The sequence below is a fragment of the Trichoplusia ni genome, chromosome 15, assembly GCF_003590095.1.
Source record: "Trichoplusia ni isolate ovarian cell line Hi5 chromosome 15, tn1, whole genome shotgun sequence".
Taxonomy (NCBI): Eukaryota; Metazoa; Arthropoda; class Insecta; order Lepidoptera; family Noctuidae; genus Trichoplusia; species Trichoplusia ni.
The window spans coordinates 7,479,890-7,500,253 of record NC_039492.1 but is presented as its reverse complement, the minus strand read 5'-3'; the positions used below and the strand labels follow the sequence as shown (position 1 = coordinate 7,500,253).

The window sequence follows — 20,364 nt, the reverse complement described above, 5'->3', positions numbered from 1 at the left end:
GCAGGGTATCTTCACAAAGACTTTTACAGGCAAAAACCTTCGATACTTGAACATAAACTAGTTATTTGTCAGGTTCCTCATCAATTAACAAAAAATATTTAAATATCGTCGCATTTTTATTATGTGACTACAAGTGGTTGCTTCTTGACAATTTTTAGATTCAGATATATATCTTTTAATTGTGTTTGCATGCAATCTTTTTCTATAAGAGCGAGGCAGCAGCAACCCAGGCAATTCGTTTAATAACGACTGGTGTCTCGGTTATTAAGACAAACTCTTCATAATATATTTCCAACACGTTATTTGTCTTCAGTTACCGAAGTATCTCATAACGAGAAAGCTTTCAGAAAAGTAAATATTGTAACTGCAGGTACGTTTATATATTCCTACCTTATATTTATTCTTCCATTTTAAATATTGAACTTGATGTAGGTATGTCTGTTGGTGTAAGTAGCTGTTTACTTCGTACAATCTTTCTTACAGCAGGTCTTGTTAACCGACTTCTAAAACAGGGGTTAACAATTCGACCCGTATGTATGTGAAATTTCCAGAACTACCAAATTTTTGCAAATGTAAGTCCACACTAGAGTCTGACCATAGAAACCCGTTTGGTAGATTTTGAGATACTTAGGGAATTTGATTTGAGCTCGGTTGTACGTTTTAGTTCTTCAAAAATATTATTTGACGGTTGTTCTAAGATTTCTATGAACCGTGTAGAGTAAATAAAACATTGTAGTAATGTATAAATGCCATTACGATCGTAAGTACCTAAGTATATGTACCTTCATGGATTTTAGGTACAAACATTTGGGAATCGTGAAAAACTATGAAAATAAAACACATCACTCAGTAATGCCAATGAATAGTAGTAGGTATAATTCTATTTAGAAAATAAAAACAAAAGCATGTTATAAAACAGGTATTTAAGCTATTAAAACTAAGGATCTCCTAACTGGTTATTTCATTAAAATTTATATGACATAGGTATCAAATAAGTCTACCTAAGTAGTAAAATTATAAAACATTAACATCAGTAAAGTTTCTAGCTGCTTAAAATTCTTAAAACATCACGATCTTGATTAATGAACATAACATTCTTTAAACAATGCTAGGTAAAATTTGATTAAAGTTTCTTCTCAAGACACGCTTACTGCGGCGTTTAAAGAATTTTAAGCAATAATATGTTAGTCCAGAGATTCGACACGCTCTAGATTCCATTATAAAACTATGAGAAAAATCCTAAAAGCAATACTGTTACAAATGTATTGCCTGCCTATCGCCATGAATTTATGAAAAATTGTATCTAAATATTTTTATATTGTTTTATAAAAAACGATCAAATATTAAATCGAAGTCGAGGATCTGCTTAGCAATGTAATATAACGCCTATGTTCTGGTAATTAAAGAGATATGTCTCTCGGATAATAATTGATCTTTCTCAATAATTGAGTAATCAAATTAAAAGTACTAGCAAATACGTAAGGACATCAGCATAAGTCTTCCTGTTAGGTATAATAAACACATCTTAAGATATATAATGTATGGTACGTAACATTAACTGTTTAGACTTATACAAACGTACTCTAATTTATTACTGAAACACGTCAGTCTTAAGATCCGTCTATTATTACCAGTGTATTGACAAATATAACTATTTACATTACTAACTAATATTGCGTTAGGAGGTACAAATATTGAGATAATTAGTATCGCTCGCATCGACATAACTTGAAATAGTTTCGTGTGGTAGACAAGGCATCTGACAATCCACCTTTTCCTTTTAAAGTACCTATTGAGAATTCATAACGTATAGGCGATATAACTCGTTATATGAATGCGATGATACTTATTAATAAATTGGGTCAGTTCTAATATATCTAATTCTACGATTATCTAGTATTGGTCGTTGATAAGGTAAAGCTATTTGATTATACAGTGCGTTTTTACTTTAAATCCTTTTAATAAACATTTGACGATGAGCGATGCATCCCTATTGTAAAATTGACGAAAATGTATTAGTAGATACTAACGTTGAAGCATTGCGAATACCTACTATCTCACAATTATGAAGCAATATTTATAAATATTGATAACATTTCGGTAAAACGCACTGCATAATATCAATAATTTTAATAATTAATTAATTTATAATAGAGACTTGCGTCGTCTTCAGAGGTAATACCACTACCTATTTAATTTAATATTAAGTATATAATGTCTTATTGCTAACATCATATAACGCATCTGTTAAATTCAGTTATAATCAATATTTAAAAAGCTTTAGGGATTGGTACGACAAACATTGTGTAAATACACTAAATATTGTACCTACTTACGTTAAATATTTTTTTAGACAAAAATATCAAATCACAATCTAATCGGACGATAATAATATTACAGGGTAAAATTATATGTAGGTATGTTTCTAACTAATAATAATTAGACTAATTTAAAGCTTGATAACACAATATTATTTAGATTGATAACCGCAGTTATTGTAACACGTTGGGAATATTCCATTCAAATTAAGGAACTCAGTACATCGAACTCGGGAGTGTCAAGACTCTCGAAGGTTATTAAACCTTTAATGTATTATTTACCTATAAAATATATTGAAAGATTTCTTTCTCTTTACCAAAATCAGTCGAGTGGAATTTCAGTTAACTTAGAGAGCGAGCATATCTCATTGTCTCCATGAGACTTAGCGGAGCACTGTCCGCAGAAGTTCAAACTGATATCGACTTTTTACTCGGGGATCCCGAAGAATAAATCGGGAAAGTGCAGTTTCTAAAGTGATTGAGATTGCAATAGGTAAGTTTCAAGGCACCGCCGTAGGTATCTATAAAGTTGAATAACCTGTCGCATTGTTCAATTTTTATCGCACCTATACGAAATTCTTAAATCTCTTCTAAGATAAGAAAGAAATTGTGGAAGAACAGAGTTGATAGCTGTTCAAAAGTAAATGACATTGGTGAAATTATAGTATACATATGACATCATTTATTTAGTTGAAGATAAAATAAAAATAAATAACCCCTATGATTTTCTGCTCGAAATAATAATAAAAGCGATAACAATAATTGTGTTATTGTTGGTGACATTCACATAAAACGGTAATTAATAGCCCAATCTTGTTTTAGTATCGTCCTGTAAGTAATAGGTATGTTTACGAACTGATTAAATGCTAGGTAAATAATGTGTGTGGGTATTGTTGTGTATAGCCCAAAGCTGAATTGAGATAGATGACTATTATTTATTACAACCTAGTGCCCGGCTAACGGACAATCAAAATGGACTGAGGCCCTTCACCTTGCTTTCTTGCTAAAAGGAAAAGTTTTCGGAATTCGCTTTTAATACTTTAACGATATTCAGAGATATAAATAAGCATTTATTTTATATACCGAAAATGCATAGAGAGGGTTTTTGGAACATTATATTTTACAAGATAGTTACTGAGGTCTTGAAACTTGAAACTATAAGTGAAGGAATACATCGGTAGGCAATCTGGTTTAAAAATGTTGGAATCTGAAATCGCCAGGTCGCAGTGAGCTAGCGCGGTGATCAATACTCAAACATCTTTCGTTTGGGAGGAGGCCCAGCAGTACGGCGTATACAGGCTGGATTTATTATTATTTAGTAACCGAGTGTTAAACACTAGTGTCAAGGGTCCGCATGCTTGCTACTTGCTTAATATACGTCAGTCAGCTGGAACCTACACCACAACCGAGTTCGATGTTCAGAATTACATATTTTTTATAAATTCTAACATATTAACAGACCTTCAAAAAATAATAACTGCGTTTTCAGTCACGTCCTAAAGGTCTTGACTGGAACAGTTGTGAGCGTCGTAGAGTTTTGGCGGGACATCCTCGTAGGGTGTGACTTGAGCGGAGGCGAGCTCGCTCGCGACGCGCTCCGCGGCGCCCATAACTCGTAGCAGGTTGAGTCCCGCTAACTTCCGAAGTTCTTCTATACTCCACCCTTCCTCCATTAATTCCGCGAACAGCAGCGGGTATGAGGAGACGTCCTCCAGTCCTTGCGGGGTACTGTTCAAATAACCATTGTACGTAAGATTTATGACAGCAGCGGATGACGTGTCCTGCGTATACCTATCTTATAGCAACTTGCCGACATAAAATTCAAGAATTCATTTTATAGTAAAGTAATTTGGATCTGCAAAGTAATTTGATTTATTTATGTTTTAAAAAGCTTTAAAATCCTGTTCTGTTCTTATTCAAGTGGATTTTGGAATAAACTGGAAATATTTATTGCTTTAGTGCCATAAATCTCGAATACAATTCGAAATATTCCGGGATATAAAAAATGACTCATAAATCATGTTAACAGGTAGGTAGACTTGCAATAAAACTAGACTACAGCTAGGTAAGTGCGTGTTGTTACCGGGAGGTTGAAATTAATGTTTTCTCGCTCAATGTAGAACCTGCTAGTGGAAGGTACACTTCACAATATGTACTCACTAATTAATGCCGTCGTAGCCAGCGCCGAGGCCTACACTGTCCACGCCGGCTACATCCCTTATATGATTAATGTGTGCTGTAAGAACATAGAATGTCGGTTAATTAATGGCCTTCAGATAAAACTCGATTATCACGATGTCGGCCGATCTATTGTTTAAAAATATTTTTAAAACTTATTGTAGAGCACTTTCTGAGCAGGACGCCTGAATCGATTGGACGCATGGCAACAATGAATTACGTAAACATAAATTGCCTCATACTCGGTAATGCATATACAGTTCGTAAAAAAATCGCTGTTCAAAATTATTGTTAAGATCAAATTCAATTATGTTTGGTAAAGGTTATCATTTGCTTGACTATAGAGATCACTTACCAATAGCATCTTGAACCGTAGCAGTATCTTTACACGTCAGGAATGACGTATAAAAGTTGACCATGATGAGGCCCTTGTTGGCGGCCAACAGCCGTAGCACAGAGTCGGGCACGTTGCGCGTCACGTTGCAAAGCGCGCGCGCCGACGAGTGCGAGAAGAGCACGGGCGCTCGTGACACTGCCAGCGCGTCGCGCATCGTACGCTCTGACACGTGTGACAAGTCAACTAACATCCCCAGACGATTCATTTCCTTCACCACAATCTGTGCAAACAAACCAATCAATAAACTTAACTACTGATGTAAAAGGCAATAAAAGACAAAATTATCCTAGGTTCACAATTTCATAGCCTAGATCGTATTAGTTTTTTGCAGAGCGCAAAAAATTCACGAAGTATGAAAGCTATAAAAACTCGGATTAATGCTATATAAATGAACTGCAAATACAAAACTGGCTGGTTATGGCCTTTTGCATATTTATCATAAAGTATGTCCTCTATTGTTCAAACCGCTCCTGAAGTTCGTATGAGTTTGCGTTGCTTTAAATTAATTGCTAACTTCTTGGATCCTTTGTGGTTGTGAATTCATTACGCTGGTCGTCATATTTTGAAAGCGACATATTGTAGTAAGTGCCTAATTAGGGATTCGTTCTATTTACAGTTCCGACGCTACTGTGCCAGCTTCTCAATCATATCGAATTATATATCATGTCGAGACAAATTTCCTGATGGAAATTTTGACATTAGCTATCGGCTGCCGTGATACGCCCAGACGGTTTAGTAAAGTAAAATGTGCCAAATTCACTTAGCGTTGTGGCCGGTGATCCGAAACGAGCGATAGTATCGACAAAACTGCAACCACGTATAAAGCGATCCAGGTTTATTTAAATCAAATCAAATTGGATTTAGTTAGCATATAAGATTATTTTATTCATAAGTTGAAGAAATCTTTAAAATTATGAATAACTTTATTTGGTGATAAAACAAATGTTTAACTAGCAAAATGTCTAATAGAATCTGTAACAGCGTCACCAATCGTTGCGAGATCTGCGAAATGTTTGCTTCCTCATACATTGTTATCTTGTTAAACAAGTAGATACCTTCATATTGAATTACCTCTAGTAATTAATAAAAAACAACTAAAAAGTCGGTGTATGGGTGCAGGTTTTCACGTGAGACGCAGCCGTCGTTGCACGCAGTCTGCAGTTTAAACAAAAGAAAATATTTCGAAAAGTATCGTTGCAGGTAAACAAAGAACTGCTTTCGCGAGCAGCCCGAGTTCATACAAAGAGAAATATTGCGGTGCGCCAGGATGTTTATGATTATGGCACACTCACTCTACTCGACGTCTCAATCTTTACGGCTGCGTTCTGACTACTTAGCTACGTACATTTTAATATTCCTTCCTGCATGTATTGCAAGATTGCTCTTTAAGAGCCCACATGTTACGCTTCTAGTACGTCAGTGGTAGGTAAATGAGCTGTAAATGTTTCGAACAAGATTTTTAAGTTAAGTCAGCTTGCAACAAGCTCTTTACAGCCACCAGACAAGTACCTAAGACAATAAACTCATTTCTAACGAGCTTCTACTGTAGAGACTGCATTAAAGAGGATTATAACTTCATCTAATCTTAAGAGATTTGAGAAAGAAATAAGACAAGATAACTCACAATTTTAACCCGTAGGAAAATAATTAAAGTTTAACTTTGTTTTGATCCGCTGTTGTATATTTTCATAACGTAGATTTTTCTTCAATTTTGGCTGTTATTTGTTGTTTGATTGTTGTAGATTTTGCTATGCCAACATAAATTAATGAACCTAGTATCTCGAAGAGACACACATTAGTAAGTTTTGAGCTCACCTTTCCAAACGGTGTGAGGCCGCCTCGTGGGGACGGTTCGGGCTTGTCGCCGGACGCGCACTCAGCCCACGGTGTGTCACAAGTCGAGGTGAGCGTCAGGTAGCGCACTCCCACCTGGTACAGAGTCCGCAGCACACCGAGAGAGCCTCCGATAGCGTGCCCCCCCTCCACCCCCACTAATGAACACAGCCTGTGGTTGGCGTGGGCCGTCACTATATCTGTCACAACAAATCATTAAATATCAGTTTAATTACAGCAAACACTAAATGCCTACCTGCTCATTAACAGTGTAACTAATGATTCACGGAAAATGTAATTAAAACTTAGTTAATTATCTCGAAACTCGATACATGTGTCGAATCATTTCAACTGGTAAAGCTTCCCAGTAAAAATAATGTCGGAAAATGTAGTAGTCTACAGGAAAATTTATGAATGAATCAATGTTTAAGATAATATTAGGGTTAGGATGTTTGTTCCCCTCGGGATGTACAGGGTTGTAGCGTTCCTTTGTAGATCCGAAATCACTCGGCGAGTGCTGGTGGCGGGATTCAGACGAAAGGAACCCTTTGCCCTTCCCTGGGGCGAAAATATTTACGAACCTTCCTCAAAAGAATTAGATAATACGTTTAATATGTTTTTACAATTATAATGTAACGTTGTTCTTTTCATAGACCGGAATTGATTTGTTTCTAAAGAGTATGTATTTAAGTAAAGCGGGCAATTTTGACTCTAAGTTAGATCCCTACTAATATTATAAATGCGAAAGCAACTCTGTCTGTTTGTCCGTTACGCTTTCACGACTAAACCACTGAACCGATTTTAATGTTATTTGGTACAGAGATAGAGTTGACCTTGAGAAAGAATATACGATAGTTTTTATCCCGGACTTGTGAAGAGTTCTCTTAGAAACGCGATATAACCGACCTCGACGCGGGCGAAACCGCTTGCGAAAAGCTAGTTATCTATATTCTGGCAAGCATGCACTGTGTGCAGTATCTTAGAAATAGTTAAGCATAGCATTGCGCAGAATCCCCTGTTAATAATAAACTTAGCGAGGTAAACTACATTGCAGCGATAAGCTATGTGAATAGTCACGTTATAGGTTAGTGTACAAATAGTTGAATACGTGAAAATGTTGCTATGCGTATGTTCGATGTTACAATCTGGTTTGGGTGGCATTGTATTGTTAATCCTCTCACTTTTTAACGAACTAATTACAAATTAATTAATACATTCAAAAGCTTTTACGTAACTTCATGTTCCTGAATATTATGAGTAATTTCGCGATTGCGCTAACATTTTGTTTAATTCCGGTATTTTTTATTGGTATGTAATAATATTATTCAGTATAAATTTCGCCTTTATTTACCGCTGTCAAATACATATCATCAAAATAGTTCGCAATCATTACGGATTATGCGGGAGGTATTGTCAACCAACCGAGTGTGTGGAGAAAGCGAATAAAACTCGTAAAGTAATGTAACAAATTATTTTAACATTACATCCTTGATTTGATTGGAAAGCAATAATATCGTTAAGAAAACCGGCACGGAACTTTTGTTGCTTCGTGTCATTTAAGACGTGGGGAGGTAATATAAAAAATCTCCTCTTCCTTAAAATATTCAAAAACATTTTTGACAGCAAAAGTACGAAAGCCTGTCAAATCTTCGAAAATTAAGTTACCCCAAGTTTTGTTTCCTTTATAACCACTATATGGGAGGATGTATAATTACAATTATTTATTAGCAAAGACTTGTACAGTATTTTATCTCAGCTCAGAGGGAATGTTTAACACCAGACATTTTTCATTATTCATGTGGAGCAGTGTAGCTGTCGTAAGCCCATTATTTTTTTATTAATTTTATTCAGTAGAAGCTTTAGTTTAATTATGCTTGGCTGCCGGCTCTGTGTGAATACATGGAAATCAAAACGAGCGCTGTCATAATAATATTAACGTAATGTAGCACATCAGAGGCAGCTTTTTTAAAATTTAGTTCAGCTATTCCAAAATGTAGGCGTAGGTAATACAGTTAGTGCCTTGTCAATGTTGATTAAGATTTTTTTTGTTTTAAAAGTTTTTTTTTTAAATAGTAAACTTAGGTGCAGTTTTTTTTTATTTTTCATTTATAGGACTAGGGTAGCGGCGAATTGCAATATTTTATGATTTTAAAATAATAATAAACCTCTCATGTGTTATTATCTCTGTTCATGGTCTTCAGAATCCCATTGAACTAAAGTCCCAATTTGGTGTAATATGGTTATCTGCTACGTGTGCTACGCCGTAGCGCGTTCATTAAAGGGAATCTGTTACACGAGTTTAAAGCCGCAGTATGTCGCTCATAACGCAAAATTCTAATTAGTAATCCTACCTGCAACAAGGAATTGTAGATTTTACCCTTATTTTGTCCGTTTTAGACCCAAAAATGGCTCCTAATGTCCTCGAAATAAAAATTTACATATATTTTTAATTTATTAAAATGAAATCGCTTTGTTTGCTTACAATACGCAGGATAAGTCTTAAAACCTTTTATTTTAATCGGGTTCATTTAAATTACAAAAGCAATGAAGTTAAAGGAAATGCACGAATTAATTTAGACCTGCTATTTTTTTAGACTACGAAGTGAAAACAATGGGCTTTTCATGCTAATACACCTTACGCTTATACTTTTATCCATTAACAGACATCCTGAGATTTAAAAACCGGTATTATTTACACAGATCTTGGTTCTTTGCAGCGATTGTTTGTGTGTACAGACGTGTGGTAAGTCGGGTATAAAACATACGTACCTTGTGCGGAGGTGCAGAGCGTGAGCTGTGGGTGGTACTTGTCCGTGAGCCTCTGTATCAAGTCAATTTGTTCGAATGTCAGCTGCACAGCGTCGCGGTGCTGCGCGTCGCACGGCACGTACGCGGCCCAGAACTGACGACACAGTATCACTTTGACACACGCCTGATTAAATATCACGCACGACTTGAGAACTGCGCTCGGAATATCAAAACCCAGATACACCGAACTGACAAAGATTTCATAATGGAATCAGTGATGGAAAACGTGACGTAACGGACGGTTAATTCGCTCGCATCATATGTGAACGTAATACAAACACAACACATCAATCTCGCTGAAATGTGCGGTGGAGTTGAAACAATTAGTTCACTATCATTTCTGTTTCGGTTCATTGTACCGAATCCCTGATATTATTATAATTGGATACAGAATGACACAATCAGGAATTACTCGCTCGGCTATTAGTCAAATAGATTACCTACTCTATTATTGTAACTATGTATGTATGTATGTATTGTATAACATATAATCGTTTAAACCGCTTTGTTGTTCACGTAAATATTTACAGAATAGTTGATGAATTACAAAATAAAAATAGACGAAAAATAAGAACACTCACATTTGATTTAAATAACTTGTAGTGATTGGTTTAAATCCTCTTTAATTCAAAATATTCAAATATTTCAAAGAAGCACTGCGTCTTTAATTTTTTTAGATAATATACTTGGACGGTATAAAACTAACTTGGAGAGGTCCCTGACGCCCGAACTTAGGAAGTTTCAGTTTGGAATGTTTTTAACAGATCTGGACCCTATTATTAATGAAATTACACCTCTGGGGATCATTTTGAATGTATTGTGTAATTACAAGTTTTCACAGTCGTTTACTTAGAGTATCTACCAGTACCTACAATGCCTACCTAGTCCTATTTTAATATTAAAAAGCTGTTTGAGTACCTACTTTCTTAAAGCTGGGTGTTCTGTGTAATGATTAAATGTTCTGATAGAAGAATTGAAGTGTTGAGTTTGTTTGTTTGGACGCGCTTATATCAGGAACTAGTACTGGTCCGATGGTAGAAATCAGTAGATTGCTTGTTTATTGAGGAAGGCTATAGAGCAGAGCAGTAAACACATAAGTTATAAAAAACGACTATTTTTTAAAGACTATGTTTAAAATTCTAATTCTTAAATATAACTATTTTTTTATTCCTAATCTTTATTACAACGGGGACAAAGTCTCACGCAACAGCTTGAGTTTTATAACTGTTATTATCCTGGTAAGAAGGCCAAGTAACAGGTCCCATAATTATAATCCATTAATAATATAAAATAAAATTATATTATATTATAAATAATATAAAATTACAGCATGCAAGTCATCCTGATTCCATTTTCAAGGCTTTGATCAGTTTTCGTATTGGCAGCGAGGATTCTACCTAAAAATAGACACTTTCAAGTTGATTCCACATTAATGGCCCACTCTTTCATATTTCCTTTCAAATGCGAGTAAAAAGTCGGGATATTAAATCAGGCGCTTTAAGCTTTTACATTAGTTATCATGACTCGTTACCGTCGAAGAATTTAAAGGCATAATATTTGTCAAAATAATGCAATACTTAATGGTAAAACGTGTTCCGTTAATGCAAGCACATTACTATTATACCATCACATGAGCGCAATATTCACAGAGGTTGATGAAATGAATGAATGTCCGTATTCCACCTGACAATAACGATGTAATAAATTACCAGATAAGGGACACATTCAAATAACATATAAATGCTATTTCTCTTAAAAATGCACAATAATAAATCTTTTGTCACAAAAATATTAACAAACCGCGCGGCACCTATAATCTTGTCGAGGGATTACGTTAAAATGACCCACTTTATTAAATGCACAATTAATTAAATCGTGTGGTTTGAGGAGTTTTACTCACCTGTGCGGCCACTCTGCCTTGTTTCAGTCGCGGCAGGTCGGTGTGGCTCCACGAACTTGTTGCCCAGGGGGAGATGGTCCGCAAATCCTCGTCGAAACTATGCAAATTTATTTTATCGTTACTCGTCTAAAGGTACTCTTATATCTGACACTTAGTTACTTATTTATTTATGTACACTCACGTATAACCACATTTCCCATGTAGGCGTTGAACGATCCTAAAGATTGTTCGGTTTGTTTGCCATTTTAAGACACGCAATGGTTTCCGAATGATTCGATATACGGGAAGGTGGGGCAAGACGGGGTAGCGAGGTAAGATGGGGACCCTCAAAAAATACATAATACAGTGTTACTAGAAAAGTTCTTTTGACGCCATCTAGCGGCATTTAGCAGTACTTGTTAGTGTCACAAAAAGTTTGGCGGCAAGAGCGAACGATTCTACTTGGTAAGTACATTTTTAAAATTTTAAGTGGTTTTATCTAATTATTGAGGCATATAAAGTGCATGATTGTTTATATTGTATGAGAAACATAATGTGTGACATATTTTTTTGTTAATATGTATTTATTTTAGTATTGTAAATTCAATAATTCGTGCCGGTTTGTTTTGATTTATAACCTCAAAAAATTGAATACAACTTACAAGTCAGGTTTGGGAAAGATGGGGTACCTATGTTGGGGCAAGACGAGGTACCCTATCATACCCTCTGAGTTGTTTTTATTGCGATTTAATTTAACATAATTAATTATTTTTTTATAGATCATGGTTCGAAACTATAAAAGAAAAACTGATAGAGGAGCGTGGAATGAAGAACACATGAAATTAGCAATTCAAGACGTTTTAGATGGAAGAAAAGGCTATAAATCGGCCAGCAAAGCTTTTAATGTCCCTCAAACAACACTCGAGCGGAAAGTAAATCAAGCAAGAAACAGAGAGAATATTGTACAAAATGTCAAGGTTCCTTTGGGTCCGATTAAAACAGTGTTTACTGAAGAAGAAGAACAAATGCTTGTTACTTATTTAAAGGATATGGAAGGAAGATTATTCGGTTTGTCAACTTCTGAATTCCAGAAGTTAGCGTATCAGCTAGCAGTTCGTAACAACAAAGAACATACATTTAATGATCTCAAGGAAAAAGCTGGTAAGGACTGGCTGCGTGGATTTCTAAACCGTCACCCTGACTTAAGTTTACGAAAGCCAGAAAATACATCTGCGGCTCGTGCTGCTGGTTTTAACACAGTGTCTGTTGGAAAATTTTTCGAATTGCTGGGAAAAACTCTCGACGATACCCATTTTACTCCGAACAGGATTTACAACTGCGATGAGACAAGTATTTCAGTGGTACCAAAATCAAGGTCCAAAGTGATCGCGACAACCGGTAAAAAGCAAGTGGGAGCTTTGACATCAGCTGATCGAGGTACAACCATAACTGTAGAAATTTGTTTTAACGCTGCAGGAACATACCTTCCTCCTATGTTTATATATCCCAGAAAAAGAATGAAACCGGAACTGCTTAATGGAGCCCCTCCGAACTCATGGGCTGAATGTTCAGATTCTGGTTGGATCACTGCAGATATTTTCTTCAGATGGTTTCAAAAGTTTGTAAAATTCACGAATGCTTCTAAATCTCACCCAGTCATGCTCATTTTAGACGGGCATGCCTCTCACACACAAAATTTGCAGTTAATTGACGAAGCCCGTAAACACGGCGTGACAATAATATGTTTCCCACCACACACCACTCACAGACTACAACCAGCAGATGTTGGTTTTATGCGGCCTTTGAGTATCTTTTATGATCAAGCTCTAACAGCCTGGTTGAGATCAAATGGGAAAGTACTTTCCCAATTACAAGTGGCTGAAGTCTTCGGGCAAGCATTCATTCGGGCAGCAACAATGCTAACTGCAATCAATGCATTTAAAGCATGTGGGATTTCGCCTTATAATCCACAGATTTTTACTGAAGATGACTTCGTTGCTGCAGAGAACACCGAAATCGAACTGAACGCCAAAACTGATACAACCTCAACACCAACGATAGAAATGAACTTACAACAAACACCAACAGTTCCCCAAACAGGTGCACCAATAGTTGATTCAATAGTTGCACCGATAGTTCCACCAATAGTTGCACCAACAGTATCACCAATAGTTTCACCAACAGTTCCACCAACAGTATTATTATCAGTTCCTGATGCTCAAATGGCTAGCTGCACCGTCGTAAATAATTCGGCCAACACTCCACCTACACCAACTGCTACAACCTCATATCTAAAGCACGCAAATTATTCTTTAGATAATGATTCATTCCATCTGGTTAGACCGAAACAGTTAATGCCTTATCCGCGATTCGCCGAAAAAAGACCAAGGCAAGTTCGAAGAAGGGGAAAAGCAGCTATTATTACTGCTTCTCCATATAAAACTGAATTAGAGGAAAAACAAAATAGTAAGAGGCCAAAACCAAACGTAACAAACAAAACGAAAATTAAAAAAACGGTTACGAGAACTCGAAAAACAAAGAACAGCGAAGAAGCTCAGACAGAATGTCTGTACTGCTGCGGCTTGTATTCTGAGTCAACTGAAGGGTGGATCACTTGTCATAGTTGCGGTAAGTGGGCGCATTGTGGCTGTGCAGGAGTGGAAGATAGCGATGACGAAGCTGAACATATCTGCCCGGTTTGTGAAGATGACGGCGCTTAAACAGTCTATACCCCATCTTACCCCAGGGGTATACCCCATCTTACCCTATAGGTGGGGTAAGATGGGGTGATTCAGTTATTTTTTTTATGTTTATATTTTTATGAGAAGAACTTATTTTTTTTTGTTTTGACTGATTGTAATTAAAAGAAGAAAGACTGATTATTTAATTAATAAAAGTTCCTACGTTGTGCAATTTAAAAAGATGGGTTTTATTTATAAAATACCTTAAGGTCCCCGTCTTACCCCACCTTCCCCTAATCTCTTCATGCATTAGTGGGTACCTATATCGTGAAATCTAATCGACCGGGACTTAATCCGGATTCGGGTGTTATTTATTATGTCCAGACCCTTAGTGCAAGATTTTGGTATTTCGCTGGTGGGTATTAGTCACACTCACACACATGTGAACCTACATTTCGCGGAAAAAGTACTTACTTCGATCTGTTTAATTACTTACTCTTACATTGTTTCAGTAAAGCAGTGATTACCCGACAAACTCTTCGCATTACGGACTACTTGAGTTAACGGTAAAAGCACTACGAAAGACGTAATATGTACGTTAACGGTATAAAGTTCACCTTTACTCCTTGTTATACTCAGAACGCCGCCAGTAGCACCTTACAGATTTAGCTTTTCAGTGTAAAACGTCAAGCGCAAAGATTATAATATCTGTAGCAGTAAGGAAATTGATTTCGCGTTCAAGATTCCTGTTTATACCCTACAATAACTATACCCACTTTGGAACGTACGATAAGGCAATTTTGCTTTTAAATAAAGGTAAAAAGCATTTCTTATTAATCTACCAGCGCAAAGTTGATGTTAATTACATAACCATTTTTTAGTATCTCCTTTGCCATCGCGTCTCTCTACTGGACATTGCACAAAAAAGATGATAAAACCGCGAGGTGCGCCGTGAACTAATTTCCAGTATAAAATGGTAGCGAGAGGTACTCTTCCCGAACCACAATAATATCGCCTCGACTGTATCGGCAAAATGAGTTTGTGTTTAATTAGGTTATAACGAATGAACGAATTGCTCATTAGGTTATGAAAATGTAAAATCATTTAATTTGCCACGGAACGCGCGCATATGCGACCTTTGTCGCGTAAGTCTTTGTCACAAATGTAGATATAAGTCACTCACTTATATCTACGTTTACGAGCCTTGATATTCTGTAATAAAACTTGTTTTATGTCAGTCATATGTGTCTTTGCGAATAATTTATGTCTCAATACGGAATAAATCTTGCTGAATGAATTTAAAATAATCTGAAGCAAAGTTACCGATTAAAAATCAAAATTCAAAACGTAATAAAATGTATTTCGTGGCATTCGTAAATACGCAAGGACGAACTCGCGAACGAGATATACGAATAAAAGGAGGAACGTTCGGCACTAGAACCAAGAAAAAGTTACCTGATTTGTACTTGAGATGATCAAAGTAACAAATTCTTTTGAGTCAAAGGAGGAGCAACGTGTAATACGTACTTAAAATCCTTAATCCTATTGTGTAGAAACTTCCTTATGTTCCAGGGTAGGTCGTTGTGGCCGTCTATGAGCGGAGTGTCGTGCAGCAAGCGCTCAGCGAGGCGCAGACGCTCGTGCAGCGGCGCGCCGGGCGGGGCCCGCAGCGCCAGCGGGCCCGCCACGCACGCTGTGCCCGCCACCAGCACCAGGATGGCCACGCAGCACCAGCGCCGGTGCCACACCGACAGACCTACAGGTCATGCAAAATAAGTATCTAGGTACTCTTTACACACGACGATAAACTGCTACATTACTGAATGAGCCCGGCCTTCAACGCTAAGGAAAAAATATGAAAAATCCTCGCTTAAAAATACCAGCAGCGTTTTACCGAGGACCTAACGACTACCATTTATCTAAAAAGTTACGAACACCCATTGATTTAACTGAAAAATATGTTCAGCAATAAAAATATATTACTGCACTTTAAACTTAGTAAAACGACAATGTACATTGCAAATAGCTATTACCGTCGTAAAAATACCTATAATATCAATTTGGGTCATAGCAATCGCTCGTTACAAAGCTTCCGATAATCTTCCTGTCAGAAGCAAACTTACTGGATCACGGCGGCGGGCGGATGCAGCAGCTTACCTCCATGTTTAGAAACACTATTGGGAATACTTTGTGAAGGAAAAATGTGTCACTGCAGTATTTCTAAAGACACCTTTCATCGGCCACTTTGAGAGCTTTTAATTTAGCGTTCAAATTGAATTGTGTTTTTACTTTGAAGCTTATCTCACTGAACTTCATGTTAATTATCTATCGAAGTCAACGTTACTGTTTAACATGACTTTTATTCTTAAATACCTACACATTATATTCCTGAAGATATTTTCATTTGCATATTGTTATGGGTGTTCTGCGGCAGAATTTTGACCAACTAGACTTGTTTTAAAAATGAGTTATTATTCGAGTCACGGTAACTGTTTGCTCTTATTTTAAGTTTTCTTGAGAGGTTGCGAGTGTATTGCTGAATATTGCAAGAGACAACATCCTAGTGCAACATCGCTTGGCAATATGCCCCAAGACTGTTCTTTGAGCGCTATTTGTGGTTGTCATTACCGGACCGGTTTCATGATGACTAGCCGTTGCTTTGCATGCAGATAATTTAAGTTTACGCTCAAGGAAACCCGTTTTAGATACTATCCCTAAATCATTTTAGCTGTAGGAAGTTTAGTTTACATAAAATATTCTTTCGTATCCACTCTCATTTATTTAATTTATTGACAGTGACTTTTAAGCGTTTCAAAATAAGTGATCTTTGAGTAGCGATGACACTTTTATTAGACTTATTCCTGTATTTTATTTTTTTGTTTGCTTTTTTGGCTACCTAACAACATAGTATGCTAAAGGCACCTGAATAGAGCTTTCGTTGAAAGCCGGATCACATGGAGCTTAGTAATATTAAATTGGTACTCACGTGAGGAGTTCCCGGTGGTGGTGGAACTGTGGCTCGTGGTGGAGGTGGTGCCGGTGGGGAGCCACTGCGGGGACTTGCACGCGGAGCACGACACGCGCCCGCCCTGCCCGCGCTCCGTCACGTCGGGCGCTGGAGTCGCGCGCTTCTTACCCTGCACCAACAAACATTTATATCAATCATACAGGTTTTAATACAAATGATAATAGTTTTTATTTATTCGAAATGCCACTTTTAACAAAGGGATACCAAGCTTAAGTCTCTTATATACAGAAAATTTAATGTCATTGTGTATATTTAAAAGTAATTAAAAGTTTCAAAAGAAAAAGTTACAAAGAGAAACACAAATAAATAAAGCGACAGCAAAACCAATCTCAAGGGTAAATAAAACACTGTGTACCTAAATAAAATCTTAGCAAATGATACTTACGTGTGTGTCGTAGAAAATAGAGGGTAATCTGGTGTCGTGTGCGGCGTCGCACGTGCAGTGCGCGTGTGTGGTGCGCGGTCCGCTCATGGACATCACATCGCCCTCCAGGAACATTTGTGCATCGTCATCCACTAAATCACTGCGAGTACTTCTCGACTCCATTGTGCCCTCGTCCCGCGTCCATGTCTCCGATAATCTATCTCTAAATCGTTCGCTTGGAAAATCGTTGTATGACATTTGCCTTTTGATACTTTTACATCGGCTCCGATTGTCAAGGGTAGAAAACTTAGTTCTCTCGGATGCCGGTGAACTCCTAGTAATGAGTATATCGTTATTATCAAAGCTCCGCATTTTCACCATTTTCTGCGAGGTTCGTCTATTTATATCTGAACTTACATTATAATCTCTCATTTTATCAAAACATTGGTCCACATTACCAGAAAAATTTGCATACGTAGAAGCGTTGCTTTTCATGTCATCTTTTCCTTGATAGCCCGAAGCCGTAAAAATACAACTTTGGCTGTTGACTCTCCGCTGCGACTTGTCTGCCAGCGACAACATTGATGCCTTCTTGAGCGAGCTCGTCGACCCTGATGTTATCTCGGCCAGTTGGACAGCGTTTTGATGTTTTTTTGATATTGCTTCGCCGCCCATCTTTTTTAAGTTCGACAACTTCCTTTTTATCTTTTGCACGAGCGTATTTCTAGGATCGTATGATATTAACTGTTTTGAAATGTAATTTGAAACTCCGATGGTTCTGCTTTTGTTAAATTTCCTATCCAGACTGCGATGTGACCCAATTGTAAGTTGGCTGCGACCTGTGTCCCGTTTAATTCTTTCTAAGTCGTAGATGTTCAGAGTGTGGCCTCTCTGATCCACTACGTTGCGGTGGCAATTAACGTAATTATTTTGTTGAACATTGCAGTTGCAAACTAAATCGAAGTCATGTTTTGATATGTGTTCATCGAGACACTGTCGTTGAGCGGCCAGCGCGAGGCAAGCTTCGCAGTCAACACCGAGCAGGAGTTCAAGACTGGTATTTCGGATGAAGCCGTCGCTGAAGGTGCGCGAGCGGAAGTGAGCGGCATTCTGAGTGAGGCGCGTCTCCCAGTCGGCGGGTGCGGCGTGTGCGGCGTGCGTGGCGTGCGCGGCGGATGCGGCGCTGGCGGCGGCGCTATGCCCGCTCGCCTCGCCGTCCACCATGGTGGCGGCATCGCGGTTCACCGTGATGACGCGCGGCTGCCGGAACACTCTGCTGTCGCTCCGCACCGAGCTTCGAGACGGTGACGGCGACGGACGCTTAAAGCTGTCCACCTGAATCATCTCTTATGTCAAATTTGATGAGATGTATGTATAGCACTGGAACAAGGCAAAACGTGAATTACCAAGTAAAATTCTACACAACTCGAATATCTATCAATTATGTCTTTGTACTACCACAACCTAGATATGCTCTTTATGTAAATAGTAGCTTAAATAATACTTTGATTAAACACATAAATATTTCGCTGTTGCTCTTCGTAAACGTGGTCAAATTATATTTGTGTTTGACCTAACTTAAGTAAATGTATTGAAACCCGACAACGTATAAGGATTTCTGATAAACACTGCGCCCGAAACGTGATGTGAATAAATATATCGAATTCAGAGACAAAATGGTTGTATATGTGAAATTCATAATTTAAGGGATCTGCAATACATGATTTAGGTACCTACTGTGTATTTACAAAAGCGACTGAAATAACTTATCGCAACTTTACTTAGAGCTTTTGTTGGCCGGGTATGTAATAAAGGCGTGTAGTCACAGCGTAATGACTGATGACACAAAGAGTGTTGGGTGCTCGGTTACGTAAACAACTCTCAAAGTTTTGCACCTCGAGTTATTAATTATGAAATTTGTACAAACACCAAACCAATATTCACCATTAAAACAATGATAAATATCATGGAAATAAAGACATAAAGAGTTGTACTGTTGTTCTTCTTAATTGAGCCAACCCTAGGTTTAATTGTCTGAATAGTTCCAAATTAGAACATTTAAGTTATACATTTCCTAACTAAGTTGGTAGGTACGTACAATTTGTCGTAACGCCAAAAGCAGTAGAAACTTTCCACTTAAGGAAAGAAATAATATAAATGCACACGCGGCGGTTTCAAATTGTGAAACTTCAGAGTTTTATTTTCACACCTTAATAATTATGGTCGTTGAGAAAATAGTGTGTAAAAGAATACATATTTATCTTTTGTTAAAAAAAGAACTTGAAGGATAACTTGACCTTGTGAAACAGATTCAATAAATATGCAATTTTGACGAGATCGAAACGTAAGTGTATATTAACAAAGGCTTACTCAAATAGCGCGAGTACCAATCCGTAAATTTAATTGTTTAATATCTGTGCTTACCGTGTATTCGGCATCAACCCGAACATTTTGTTGAGGGCACGGATAATCCCCAATCCAATTTAGATGATTGGCTTAGTATGATACGCAATAAATACTCAAATTTTCATTCACGAACGGGCTTTAACGGTAATGCGCAATTTGGTACAAATATTTACTCTGCAGAGGTCATTATGTCGATTAAACCCAAAATCTGTTCCTCGGCTGACACCTTTTGAACAAAAAACTGCCTCATTAAAAGTAATTGTACGATTTGCATCGGGAATCTGACTTGCAGATAAGTCGTCAAAACAAGTGACCTAATAATTGAAAATTATGAAATACAGAGTGTTGTTTAGCACTCATTACCATTGAAATGCTAATTAAAATAGAGTTTGATTTTTAAACACTAGCATAAATTAAACATGTCACTCTTTCAAAGACTACGGTGCAGCTGCGCGAAGATTGAAACTTTAGA

The 20,364-nt window shown here is 37.3% G+C and overlaps 2 protein-coding genes across 2 annotated transcripts; both read right to left on the bottom strand.

Moving 5' to 3' along the window:
- Positions 1 to 2,630: 2,630 nt before the first annotated feature.
- LOC113501287 (dipeptidase 1-like) lies at positions 2,631 to 16,509 on the bottom strand. Its single transcript, XM_026882392.1, has 8 exons — positions 16,142 to 16,509; positions 15,622 to 15,850; positions 11,435 to 11,531; positions 9,496 to 9,628; positions 6,709 to 6,926; positions 4,852 to 5,113; positions 4,479 to 4,554; positions 2,631 to 4,046 (listed from the first exon to the last, which is right to left on the bottom strand). The coding sequence occupies exons 1-8, from the start codon at positions 16,161 to 16,163 to the stop codon at positions 3,815 to 3,817; spliced, it is 1,269 nt and encodes a 422-aa protein (XP_026738193.1). The 5' UTR covers positions 16,164 to 16,509; the 3' UTR covers positions 2,631 to 3,814.
- A 146-nt stretch (positions 16,510 to 16,655) lies between these two features.
- LOC113501286 lies at positions 16,656 to 19,724 on the bottom strand. Its single transcript, XM_026882391.1, has 2 exons — positions 17,508 to 19,724; positions 16,656 to 17,231 (listed from the first exon to the last, which is right to left on the bottom strand). The coding sequence occupies exons 1-2, from the start codon at positions 18,828 to 18,830 to the stop codon at positions 17,007 to 17,009; spliced, it is 1,548 nt and encodes a 515-aa protein (XP_026738192.1). The 5' UTR covers positions 18,831 to 19,724; the 3' UTR covers positions 16,656 to 17,006.
- Between the last annotated feature and the right edge of the window lie 640 nt (positions 19,725 to 20,364).